Source organism: Manacus candei, unplaced genomic scaffold (genome assembly GCF_025592945.1).
Source record: "Manacus candei isolate 608988 ecotype Guabito, Panama unplaced genomic scaffold, ASM2559294v1 h1tg000049l, whole genome shotgun sequence".
NCBI lineage: Eukaryota > Metazoa > Chordata > Aves > Passeriformes > Pipridae > Manacus > Manacus candei.
In genome coordinates, this window is record NW_026138097.1 from 19535553 (window position 1) to 19549208 (window position 13656).

At 38.2% G+C, this 13656-nt stretch overlaps 1 protein-coding gene across 6 annotated transcripts in view; it reads left to right on the forward strand.

Moving 5' to 3' along the window:
- The window catches only part of PIGN (phosphatidylinositol glycan anchor biosynthesis class N), a 102261-nt gene that overhangs the window by 78201 nt on the left and 10404 nt on the right, over nt 1-13656 (forward strand). For 3 of the 6 annotated variants that reach the window (XM_051799370.1, XM_051799369.1, XM_051799371.1), the window contains 7 exons: nt 639-741; nt 3173-3275; nt 5425-5511; nt 8273-8328; nt 8805-8880; nt 10097-10170; nt 13019-13061. In XM_051799370.1, coding sequence (XP_051655330.1) covers nt 639-741; nt 3173-3275; nt 5425-5511; nt 8273-8328; nt 8805-8880; nt 10097-10170; nt 13019-13061 — 542 coding nt within the window. Of the gene's footprint in view, nt 1-638; nt 742-3172; nt 3276-5424; nt 5512-8272; nt 8329-8804; nt 8881-10096; nt 10176-13018; nt 13062-13656 lie in introns of all 6 variants that reach the window. The other 3 variants (XR_007906621.1, XR_007906622.1, XR_007906623.1) reach the window with 3 other exon arrangements.

Here is a 13656-nt window from a genome sequence, read left to right on the forward strand (position 1 = left end):
AAGTAGAGAAGCTAATAAGTTGATGGTTTCTGTATCTTTATTACCAGTATTTTCAGTTGCATCTCAGAATGTGGCAGGTTTCCTAATCTAATTACAAGGAATAGAAGGCCAGATTGGATGGGACTCTGAGCAATCTGGTCTAGTGGAAGGTGTCCCTGCCCGTGGGGGGTTGGAACTAGATGGTTTTTAAAGTCCTTTACAACCTAAGCTGTTCTATGACTGTAATCCAACGGAGCAGTGGCTCTGTCACTGCAGTTTTCAAGCTGCCAGAAGTCCTCAGGGCCATGGTAAGGGGCTCTCAGAGGAGTATTAAACAGTCAAGTTTGACTGGTTTTTAGGGTAGTACTTCTGCATTTTCTTACAGACCTATTAATATCAGTTCATGAGAATTATAAAGGCTGTGAGGTAGAAAGACAGGGAATTAAAATTATAGAGAACTAAAATTCCTTTTGATAAATGTGAAACGTTCCAAACATTGGTTTTTCTTTAGCTAAAGTGACTTCTGAAAATAGGGGATCATATATGACCTGTATTGAATTTCTGTACATGAAATGTCAAGATTTGAAGAATATTACTTTGCTACCAAGGAGGAAATGTTCTGCATGTTGTGACTGACAGATCTCTTCTTATTGTTGCAGTTTCTTCCCCAGTGTTGCTGTTACTGAGCCCCACGTTTCTCTTTCAGCGACTGTTCAGCATATTGCTCTCCCTGATGTCCACCTACCTGCTCCTCAGCACAGGGTACTTCACTCTTACTCTGTTTGGATTGGTTTTACATATAAAATCCAGGGCTGTATGTGAAGCTGCTTCATCTCATGCACAGTTCTGTTAGAGGTGTAACATTTGCTTCCAACTGTAGTCTCACCATTTATCTCCTTGTTTAGTTTACTAAATAAAATTTCTGGGGAACTTCCATATTCCTGCTTGTATTATAAACACTAGTTTGTTGACATTCCTTTCAACTAGACAAAGCAGTGGCTAGAAGGATATGTATTCAAGCCATCTTGCAGTAAAATAAGAAAGTCTGTTTTAGTTTATGTCCTTTGTTGTTTTGACATGTGCTTTTCTGCTTGCAAACAAAAGGAAATAGCTTCTCTCCTGGCTGCTCAGCACTGGTGTCTAGTTATGGCTTAAATGATGTGGGACAGGAAACAGGTAGTCCCAAAATGAGGGAAAATTTTATTCTGAGAGATTTTTGTGGAAATAATTTTTTTTCAAAGGGATGCTTGTTCCTATAAAGACTAGGTCTTGCTTCTTTTTGGATAAAAGTCAACTTCTCTGATGTTTTAAATGAAGAAAACACTATGTCAGCCCACCCTTTCTTTTCTTTCAGACTTGGTAGCTCTTAAGAGCATAATTAATGGGGAGTATAGTAACCATTCTTTCTGCTTTCCCTCCCACTTATCCTCTGGATTTAATTACACTGGAAAATTAAGTGGAATTAAATATCTTGCAGCAGACATTTTGCAATAGCTGCCTCCTGTGGATACTCTCATTTTGGTTGAAGCATCTCTTTTTTTCTTTTATCTTCTGCCTCCCCTTCCTCCCACTTCCCCATTAAGATTTTGATCCTAATGTTACTCCTGACTGCACACACATTCTTACACTCAACTTCTTAGCCTATGCTGGCTACCGGATAAAGCATGAATGTTGTTCCCTCTGAAGCTGGCAATCACCCTCTTTGTATTTTAGCCCTGCACCAGACCACGTAAACATTGACAGTTCTGGCAGTTCTCTGCTGTCTTCCTACAGTGTCCAAATAGACCAGAAAATTTTGGAATAAGCCTTAAGAAAGAAAACAAAAGCCAAAGTACTTGGTGCCAAAAGTATCCAGTGTTTCTCTCCTCAGGGTGCTCTTATACCATGTACTGATAACACCTCTCTGCACGTCTCTAGGTGCAGTCAGTGGAAGTATTGAAGCCAACTGAAGAGCATGGTTACATACAACCAGTTGTCACTGACTCAGTTGAAGGCATTTAATTCGTAGGCATTATGAGGATTGTAGGTACTTCTGTTTACTGACAACCCAGCTGTTGTTGTCTTTCTGTTTTAATTATCAGAATGACAAGATGTTAAACATGAATATCTATTCAAAATTTTTTGTTCCAGCTTGAAACTGCTCTGTAGCTGCACTAGTGGGGAGCCCAACAGGAACAATACTAAGATTAACTGCGATGATTTTCTTGTTTTCAGATAAACAAGTGTGTGTCTAAGGAGAAAAAAAATAAAAAGGAAAACATTTACAATCTTGTCAGTATTATTATCATAGTCAGTGTTAGTATTACAATTTTATCCTCAAAGAAAAAATTGAGATGTACCATGAAGTTCAACAGAGATGTAGAGGGCAAGGAGAAACTAAATATTATCCGATTACGATCTACACCACTATGTTATCTGTGGGTTTTAATGTCTCACGTAAGTGCACTCATACTTTGCTATTTGAGTGCTGTAGGAGCCAGAAGTACTCCTCTGAGATTGAGAGTGGAGCTAGGACAGCTTAGTGGCCATGGTTATAGTGTGACTTGGGGCTGCTGTTGTGAAGGATTGGTATATAGTGCTATAGCAGTATATTTCAGTTCGGTTAAATGTAATACTCTTTTTAGTATACACATGCCTCTTTCCTTGGAACCTCTCTCCTCAACAGAGTACTATCTTTTAGTATACAGATGCCTCTCTCTTCTCTCAGAACTAAACTGAGATCACCAGAATGAGTTTGTATGATTAGGTCCTAAAGAGATACAATGTAGAGTTGCTGTCTAAGTGGGATGTAACCCCTCGGTTCCAAGTAGCTCTTGTTACAAAATTTTCCATTTTGCAGAAAATGAATGTCAAATGTGATTCTTTTTCTTCTACTTCTTTTTAACTTTATTCCAGTTTTGTTAGAATTAAAAAGGGTGCTCATACAATGTTGCGGCAGCCATCAAATAAGAAAATGGGTGCAAAACACAACAAAGCTGAAGCACCCTCTATTTCTCATACTTTTACTGTTTAATTATTGTATGACCTTAAAATTCAACCAACCGTGGGTACTCAGAAATGGGGAGAGAAGGGAGAGAGTACCACTAGGTCTTGGTATAGTCTTTGTGTGAAGAAAAAAGAAAAGAAACATGTCAGCATTTGATGTTTAGTTGTTAGTGACTGCATTTACTATGATTATTACGTTACTCTTCAGATATGAAGCTCTTTTTCCACTGGTGCTATTTGGTTTGATGTTTGTGTGGATAAATATGGAGCAAGAAGCACTGCAGCGCTATGGTCTTTCACTCAAACCAAAGGTAAGAGCTCTTGATAGATATATCAGGTTAAGTAACAGCTTTATCTTTTTTTTTTTCTTTTGAGAATGAAATAAATATTCTGAGTGGTTTTCAGACAGCAACACTTTGCATTTCTTTAAGTTTGGGAAACCCTTATCAGCTGTTTCATGTGACCTTGTAAGGAAGATTTGTACTTTATGTTATTGAAAATACTGCACATAAGAGCCATTTCTAGGAATGCAGGAAGACAGTTTGACTTAGTAAGATATAGTGGTATGTTTTGTAGGCTACAAAGCTCTGTTCATCAAGTATAGTGCTAATTCAGCATAAGGTACAGTAACTCTTTAGAGTAAGTACAATGTGACTGTACTTTTTTTATTCTGGTCACAGAGTCACGAGTGAGAGGCTGAAAAAAAATAATTTGATTTCTGAGAAGACACATAAGAAATATTAGAAATCTTCATTTGACTTTCTTCTACTCTTTGTTCAGGGACGGAGATTTTTCTCTGTTTAGACAAACAAGGAGCTGGAGACTAGCCTGGAACTAGCACCTTCTCAGATTTACTTGGAGAGGGAGTTTTGTAATCAACACAACTTCTTTCACCTTAAAACTCAGTATATTGTCAACAATTTGCAGAGCCCATGCTGCTCATGCTGCAACTTAACTCTTAGGTTAGGTCAAGGGTTTAACAAACTGTGGCTATACCATTGTTTTGGTTAGATCCATGTGCTTGTTGCAGTTGTTTGGGTCCTTGGAGCCAGATAGGTGTGGAGCAGAGCTCTCTCCCACTCCTCCCGAATGAGCCCTCCTTGGTGCAGCTCACAGACAACCTGGTTACAGATGCATGGGAGTGGCCAGAGTCACTCGAAGAGAAGTGTTGTTACACATCTTTCCTTCCTTTTGCAGCTCATGATAATTAGGGAGATTAGAAGATTATTTTGCAATTGAAATCTGAGCCAAGTCAATCATCGGAATGAACCTGACACATACTGTGGTTTTGTAGTGCTCTTACAGGGAAGACAGTTTTGAAATTTGAGAGAGAGCAGGTTTTACCAATTCAAGGCTGAATATCAGAAATAAAAACAGGAATCACTTTTTATTTATGCTACATTTAGCTAGGATGATGAGTGTGAGCGTGTTTTGTGGCATCTTAAGTGATAGGGATGGAATCTGAATGTAAAAATGTACATTTAGCATGATGCCATGATTGCAACTAAAGGTGTCTGGGATCTCTGGGATGTACTTTCTCTTCCATTCTAGAACCCCACTCTATCTTTTGCATCTTGTAAAAAGACATCTGTGATGTTGGTCTGGTGTTCTCTTTGTTGTAAAATAAAATTCTATTAAAACAGTATTAAACAGTGATGAATGCTTTATTAATCAAATGGAAATGAAAAGAACATAGGTATGCTGTAATTTTTTATGTTATCACTTCCTGTATGTCAACATTCACTTAAAACTTTTGGTTTCAAGTGAAAGGAACAAAAATACTTACCCATGCTTCATGTTTTAGGTTAGAAAAAATCATCAGCCTGTTAATATATGCTGCAAAGTAAATCTTGTATTATTAGAGAATCTGGCTCAGTTCTCTGATGATGTGAGATTATTTTTAATTAAAACGTTGTCTGTGTTGAATGCCTATTACTTGATTTTTTTCTTTTCCCTAGTGAAAAACAGTTCACTGACCTCTTAAATTCCATGAAGATAACTTCTCTTCAGGTCAAATGATATTGTGCTGAGAACTGAGTAAAGGAGATGGAGAATATTTTAGTATTTTCATTCACAAAAGAAGTCAAATGAGGATAATTGCAGTCTTTTATTTCTGTAGGTCTTTATCTACATGCTCATGTGAGCAGTGGAAGTGTGTGTGTGTAGGAGGAATATTTATGATGATAAGTCTAAAGCATAGAAGTTCATTTTTAGTGTAGATAACAGGGGAAGCTCCACTGTTCATTTGATCATCTCACTTGTACAGTCTTTCTGGCAGATTCATTAATTCATTAAAGTATAATGAAAATATGGGAAAGGTTTTCAGTCCTCATTATAATACTCTAATAACAGATGATAGGGAAGTAGGTTTCCTTCTCATTCATTTCAGTAAAAATATGGTGGCTCTATCAAAGTCCATTAGTTGATATTCAGTATGGATTTCTTCTGCTCTCTTTCCAGCTTGCTGTTTTCAACTTTGCCTATGCTGTGGATATAACTCAGTTTCGAGAGCTCCACCTAGATGATGTCCGGAGGTCCTTCTTTTTTGTATCCTTTTGCTGGTTGCTGCATTCTAGGGAAAAGATGGGTTTGTTTCAAAGAGACCTGTAATCAAAATCTGTAGCCTGGTAGTCATTGGAAACAGAAGCTGGTAAAGATGATTTGACTCATTTTGCTCAAAAGGCAATGATCTTGTACATTATACTTTTTCATCAAGTAGTTAAAAATGCACTGTTTTGGAATCTGGTTCCTTGCCCACTTATAACCATTACACCTGAGGTAAACTTTCTTCTAAGGAATTCTGTTTTCAGTTTGCTTTTGTTTTATTACATTTTGGCTGGAGGGAACTCATTCACCTTCATGAATCAGTTGAAAAAGGTGATATTAAAGTTATTCTCATTTTTAGCGTATGGCAGTGTGTTAGGAAGCAACTGTTAGGAAGCAGGCATGGGCCATGGCCAAGCAGATGAAACAAGAAAGTTCCTGCAGGCTCTTACTAAAACACATTCACAAAATCTGGCCTAGAATTATTTATATTGCAAGTGGTTTCTGCTGTTAGAGGTGATATGGGCTTAGGAGGGAAGAGCTGTTCATTCACTAACATAGTTAGTTTACATTACTGTAGCTGAAACTGCAGCTGATATTTTTTTAATACTGTACAGACTTGATAGCATTGTAATTTTTCTCTTTCGTCATGGGACTGCAGTTAAGTGAGAGCTATTTGGCAGCGAGTATGATCAGTGGACAAGTAGGAGAGAAACTGAGCCAGTCTAGAACATAGGGGTTTCTAGTGCAGGTGGATTATTGTGGTTGCAGAGGGAGTTGTTTCAATAGTGGTTCTTGCAAAAACAGACCTTACAGTTTGTCAAATAACCAAATCTGAGAGAGTGTATCACAGACGCAGAGTCCACACTGTTTGACTTTGGAACTATGCTGTTGAACACTGGGAACCTGCAGCAGAGAAAGTATAACAGAAACCACTTTAAGAAGGCAGTTTAGTGCTAAGAAAGAAAGCAAAACAGTTTGCTAGATGCTGGATGTTTGTCTTTGCTTTAGAGTATACCTGAAAAAAGCAGAGACATCTTGCAGTAAATTTATCAGTTTCATTTGCTATTTTAACAAAAAATAAACTTCTAGTAAAGCTATTGCTGTCTGTCAAATGCTAAAAATTAGCCAAAACAAAAAATCAAGCAATCCAATTGTATTTTTTAAAGGTCCAGGATAGTACTACTTTAACACTTGAATGTTACTCTGCTGGTTTTGGCTGAGATAAAGTTAATTTTCTTCATAATAGCTAGTGTGAGGCTATGTTTTGGATTTGTGCAGAGAATACTGTTGATAATACAGTTTTTACACAGAGTCAAGGCCTTTTCCGCTCCTCACACTGCCCCACCAGTGAGCACTACTTTAATTTAAAACACCTGAATGTATTTTGTTCAGCTCCTGAAAAGATAAACAATGTGCAAATCTCCTTTGCAGAGACCAGATATGATGCACTCCTGCTCAAAAGATGTTCTGGCTTTTTTAATTTAAGTGTTCTTTAATGTTCAGAAATAGAGGTATTAGAGGAGAAACCTTTTCTGCTAGAGCAGTCATACTGCAACTGTGACCCTGCAAACCGTGTGTCTTAGGATGAACTCAAGGTTCCTATATAGGGCCCAGTAGTCAGCATTTGCTGAGAGAATGTATAGCCTGGTCTTAGGGAGGAAGATTCAGATTGCTCATGCTTAGCATTTTGATTAGACCTATGTGCCACTGGTATTTTTTTGTTTGTTTTATTGCAGACCTGTTCTCCATATAAATCTTAGCTGACAGAACTGTACTATTCTGTTAGACTGCTGTGTTACTAATCTTGAAGTTATGTGATACTCTTGGGAAGCATAATTTCTTCAGCTATGCTGACCTAATCCTTCCAAAATATGGCATGAGGAATCCCAACAATTCTACTGAACAGTTGGTAGCAAATTGTTTATGGAGAGACTTAAATGATCCAGTGCAGGAGCTATAACAGAGCGAAAGGGCCAGAGGGAGGCCTGGCAGCAGCAGCCATCCTCACTGACTAACCTTATGCAAAAAAGCAGTTAAAAACTGTCCTTCAGCTGAAGCTGTGTGAGCTGTAATGGGCTCCAATGAGCTCAGGAGGTAGAAAAATGTCTTCCATGGGCTCATATAGCAGTAAGTGTTGCATCTAGATGAAAAGGATAGGGTTTATCAGAAAACTTCCAGCTATACAGATATTACCGGATTCGTCCTCCCTCCCTCAAGTAAGGAAAGAAATGGGTGTCCTGTGTTGCAATAGGTAGACTCAGCATAACCTTTGGACAGCAAATCCATGGGAAGGATAGCATAGGAACCTTTAGTCTTGTTTAAGAGCCAACTACCTCTTCCACAGTCAGTTCTTCAATAAAGCCATCTCTTTTGGTGTGCAGAACACATGCATATGTCATTACTTTCTGCAAAAGCACGAGTGTTTGAATGCACAGTTGAGTTTGTGGTCCAGATATTTCCTATTTTGCCAGGTAGGGGCCCAAAAAGCCAGCTGCAGCTTTCTTACAGAGGCCACAAGACAGGCTCTAAACCCTTACCCAGGCAGTCCCTGTCTTTTAAAATTGACATAGTCATTTGTGAAATCTAGGGTAGAGCTAGACAATACTTGGGATTTCTTAATGCAGTATAAAGCTGTCATAGTGGGTCAGCTTCTTGTAATTTCATGATAGATTTTGAAAGTAAATTGGAATGAAGGAGGGGGAATGATGGTTTTATTTTATTGTAGCCATTTCTGTGGTGTATTGTCCTTAAATACATTTAGGTTTTCTTCATAGTAACAGCCTTTTTTGGCACTGGAAACATAGCTTCTATTAACAGGTAAATTTTGTTCATTGATTTGAGACACAGGATACAAAAAATTCTTCCTGCAGTTGACGTACTAAATATAAATTTAGTTAGCAAAATCAGGGCAGCAGAGTTAAAGCAATAGTCAGTGGATTGGTGATTATTTTGCTTCTGCTCTCTGTGACATGTTCCCGAAGAGCTTGAGCTTTTTGGTTATGAAATTGTCTCAATTCCATTAGAAGTTACTGACAGCATGAAGAGAGAGAGCTTGCTTGCTCACAAACAGCATGGCACCTCAAAAAACACAAGTAGAGAAAAATTGTAGAGAAAGAAAATTGAGGCTGGCAGTCCCTGCTAATTTAATATTTCAACAAGAGAAGAGAAAGCTGGAAACCTTGTTTAAGACAAATGTATATACACCCAGTGTGTTACAGGGTAACTAAATGCTCTATTTTTTAATGGAAAATGCCACTTCAAAGATATGTGATGTCTTTTTCATGTTTCTTTAGTTTCGATCCTGCTTCTGTCTATTGTTTCTTGACTGTGTTCAGTCCCTTCATGATGGGAAGCTTGCTTGTACTGAAGGTTAGTAATCTTACCTTAGTGAAATTATCTTAAAGAACTGTTGAATAAATAATGTATAATGTTGTTACTTTGCAATTCACAAAAACACGTATGTGTATTTGAGCTTCATTGATGTGTAAAGCTTTCAGCCTTTGTAGTGTTTCTAAAAATAGATCATTCTATTTCCCAAAAGAGAGAAGCTAAAGTGTGTGGATGTATATTTTAACAGCATTAGGTCACTATATTGTATCAAAATGGAAATCTCAAAGTTGAAAAGACTTGATTCGTTTTAAAAATTATAATCTTTTCCTTTAGCATAATATCTACAGAAATGTTGAGATTATAAATATATTATTAGCTTTAAATATATTACATTAAGTACAGGCTTTGAATGTTCTACTGATTAGGTTGTCATTTTACAATGGATATTATTTTTTATATTTTTAAATAATCTGTCAAAGATTGGATTGCATGCACTTCTTGTTTGCAGGCAAGGTGTGGGAGTTCTTTGCTAGCATTTGAATAAAGAGTTTACCAGAAGGGTGAAGGGAAACACTGACTTTTTGGGTTATTGCTAAAATAAGCAATATTTCTTGCCTCTGCCTTTCTGCTGTTTCTGTCCTGGAGAAAGCAGACTTAAATTACAGGTATACTGCATGTTATATGGCAGGACACCAATAATGCAAACCTTCTGGATGCAAGAAATCAGGTTTTAGCAATGTGTTGATATTGCCAACTTAAGGATTGCAAGTCAGCTTTGTAAAGAGCAAAAGGCACTGTTCATGTTTCTAACTTGTTTTTTTCTTAATTTACTGAACCATTTACATTTGTTTGACTTGGCTTTGGAGGGGCAGTGTGATCCTTGTCTTACTGAATGCATTCTATATTTAGACTTTTTTGTGGTTGAGATGAGATGAGATTGTCCTATTACACTTGGAGTTCTGTCACATGAGATACTGAATCTAAATAGTTGTGACTTCTAGTCTTGTTGCAGTATTTATCACTAGTGCTAAAATGGATAAATGAAGTGAGGATCATTAATGTGTTTTAATTATAGTTTTTCATTTACTGGAAGTGTTTCCTGCAAAATTATTTTCTACCCTGTCTAGCCTATATTTTATTTTCATGACATAGACATTCTGTGATAATTTGAAAAGCAGGAAAATATTTCCACAACCTGCCCGGGTTGTTTTGTAAATATTACTATAAGCCAACATGTTGCTTGTGTATTAAACAGGTTGTGATCCCATTTGTTCTGGTATCATGTGCTTTCGAAGCTGTTCAAGTCACAACACAGCTGTCTTCTAAGAGGTACAGTAAGTGCTATATTTCTGCATTAGTAAGTGTTTCAAATCTATTTTATAAGAATTCAGGACTGTCAAATCTGAATCTGAATTTAAAAACCCCAAAAACTTTTAGATCACATTGTTACTTTTATTTGTTATTATGGTTTGGGGTTTTGTTTAGTGATTTTTGCAAGCTCAGGAGTTGTTTTCTTAGTAATAAATGAGTATAAATGGAAGTGTTCACCCTGTCTGAAACAATCAGATATTTAATATTCTTTGTTGACAATACACAGAAAGAGCACTTTTTCCTCCATAATGTAAAAGAATGAGCAGAATTTAAAGTCTAATTTTTATTTTATATTGCATCTCTGCCTATAGTATAATATTTTTAAATAGCCCATTTATAAAGTAACCACTTTATAGATTTGTAGCACTGACCTCACCACAAATAGCATTTAAGAAAAAGCAAAAAAAAAAGGCCAGATGTCCTTTCATTGCACTTCAGTGCTTCCCAGATGTGTTCAGTATTACATATTTTTTGCAGTAGGACCAGATGGCTGCCAGTCCTTTCCTCATCTCTAAAGACTTTGCAGAGACCATGTGAGATGGGTGCCCAGCCTCACAGAGGGCTGTATCCAGACTTGAAATATTGTCATGCTTTTCACTATCTAGATTTTTATTTTCTGTGTTAGCCCTCCTTACCCCTTTCAGTGGACCCAGTGCACATGACTGAATCCTCTGTTCATCATGTGTTATTATGGATAGTGCTGAGGTGGAGGAGGTCTCTGTCAGCCGTGTGATTTTCAGCTTGTCACCATGTGATGTTGTGTGGGACTGACTAAAAGTCCTGCTGTCAGTGGCAGAAGGACCACAGGGACTTTCTCCTTCATATTGCTCAGCAAGAGAAAGCTGCCCTCACGTACTGTGATGCTCTCTGCCTTTATGTTTGTTTTCATCCTGCCTGTGCCTTGTCTGTTTTCTCCTTTGTACAACATCACTCTGTACTAATGAGAGATGGGGTAGTCTGAAATGTGACTTCTTGTGGGAGTGGCAGCACGAGGTTCACCATCTCTTTTACCTGCTGTGTGTGCACTGTACTTGGGCTATCCTTGGACCCCCAAGGAAGGGTGTTCATCCTCATCAGTAAGGCTTATACAAAAGGGACTGGGGTTGCTCAGACAACCAGCTAGTGATTTCCATTTCTAGGGCTTGAGCAGCATAAAGGTCAGCATTTCCTAACTTGTGAATGCTTGCCTTGGCAGCGCTGGTGATATTGCAAACTTTTATGGAATGTTAATCTGTGTGTGTGAGAGGGGAAATAATACCAGCTTCGTAAACCAGAGGACATGAGTATGTCTGTGCTGCTTTATGAGGCTGTGGTTGTTACTCTGTCTGGTGTTTGTGCCAGCTTCATTTAGCTGCGCTCAGGTAACAATAGCAGTGATACTACCACAGCACCAGCCTGGGAACAAGCAGAAACCGCAAGACATGCCCAGGATCCCTGGAGGGGTTGTGCTCTGATTGTCAGTGCTACCCCTGCTAGATAAATTAAGCCATCACAGGGAACAATCTTGTCTTTGCAGTGTATAAACATGCCCTGAGATTAGCATTGTCCTTCTGTTGTGAAAGGCTTCCTGCAGTTCAGAAAGGCAAAAAGTAGATTTTTATTATTTGGACAAATTGCTCCTAAACTCCCTGTTTACAGATTAATTTCCTTTCTTTGGGGAATGCTCTGTCCCAATATGTTCTTGGAGCTTGCCTGTGAAAATAGCCCTCTAGCTGAGTGCCTCCTAGGCACTGTAAGATTGCAACATCCTATCTGAGCCATAAGTAGGGGAACAGAAGCCTTTCTGTGTGTCCGAGAATGCAGCTGGTTTGTTGCATCCTGATTTGCTAATGAAGCACAACTGACACAGGCAGTATCAGAAACTTCCTCATCTAGAGGCATTGGTATGGGTGTCCCCCCAGTACATGCTCATGCAATGCTGCAGCAGGACATTTTCCTGAAAAAAACCCTTTGTGGTTTTATGAGGGTAGTACTGATTAAATATCTGTATTCTATTTAAAGGGTTTTTTTGTTAATGGGTCAGCTGTTTGCAACATTGTTTCAGTGTCATTAACTTAGAAACCAGTTTTAACCAGTTACAGCAATTGCTTTCACGTAATTTACGATTTACATAGTTTAATGAAAAGAAGATTAGGTTAATGGGGGGGAAAAACTAGCTCTGCGTCCTCCCTTCTGGTTTGTTTTACTGGCCACAGCCTACTTCCTGGGAGTAACCTACCACCTGACAGAGAGGCCCAGGGGTTTGGGAGCATGCCACCAAAATGCTGGGTGTTCCCAGAGCAGCTTATGGGCACCCAGAGATCTGGAAGGGCGCAAAGCTCCTCCTTTAGCAGTCTCTTTCCCAGCAGGGTGTTGTCAGGGTGGGACTGATCAACTCAGGTGTCTGTCTGCCTGTGCCAAACAGCTTTGCTCACTCTTGGGTACATTGTGAAGCTTCTAAATCAGCTCTATTTGGTCTAACTAGCACAGAGTTTCCTGCATGAGGAATAGGCAGGTGCTGTTTGTAAAGATACTCTTTTCTCCAAAAAATTACTCAAGTTAGGCTTCTTTGTTGCAAAATTGAAACTCTGTTAATTTGAAATGCCTTTTTCAGGCAGGGTGGGATTATAAATGCCACATGTCCTAGTCATGTATTTTAACTGTTCTCTAATACTTTGAAATAGACCCAAGTGTTTGAAAGGCAAGTGCAAGAAATCCTATCTTACTTTACTTTCTTTGTGGGGGTTTTAATAAGCTTTTTTAACATCCGTGGCCATAAATAAAGGTCAGTGGTCTGATTTTGTTTTTGGTTTTTTTTTCTTTGCAGCCTTTTCCTCATTGTTCTTGTGATTTCAGACATTATGGCTTTGGTAAGTTGTTGTTGCACATTCTGTTCCAATAAGATCAAGAAGCAGAGGGTTCTCCTAATTCCGTCAAGAGAGATCTGAATTTGTTTCAGACTTCAAAGTTCCTGTAAGTAGGGCAGAGAATTGGATTGAAATCCTAGCATAACTTAGAGATAAAACTCTTCCAATCACTGCTCTTCAAATTTCATGTAATTAATGCATCTGAAGAAGCAGTGTTCTCATAATAATAGGAGACAAAAATGAAGTAATAAGTTACCAATCTGAGTTTTTCGTATACTTTACAGTCAAATTCCTAGGAAAAATTTAAATAAGAATATCAGTTTTAGCTGTGGGCATGGTTTAGTTAATTTTTCAGGAATTTGCAACCTTTTACCCACACCAGCTTCCCTTGAAAAAGAGAAATGCATTACCCACCAACTCTGTTAAAATTGTCAGAATCCAAGAGATCAGCAACATCCAAAAAGACACTTCGTGCCCTTTGTTAGGAAATGCTATCTTCAAAAAGCTTGCATCTGCAAATCAAGCTAGCTAAAACAATCCAAAGCTGAACAATACCCCAACATAATTTTTGCAGATGAAAAGTATGCTTTTGTTGTCC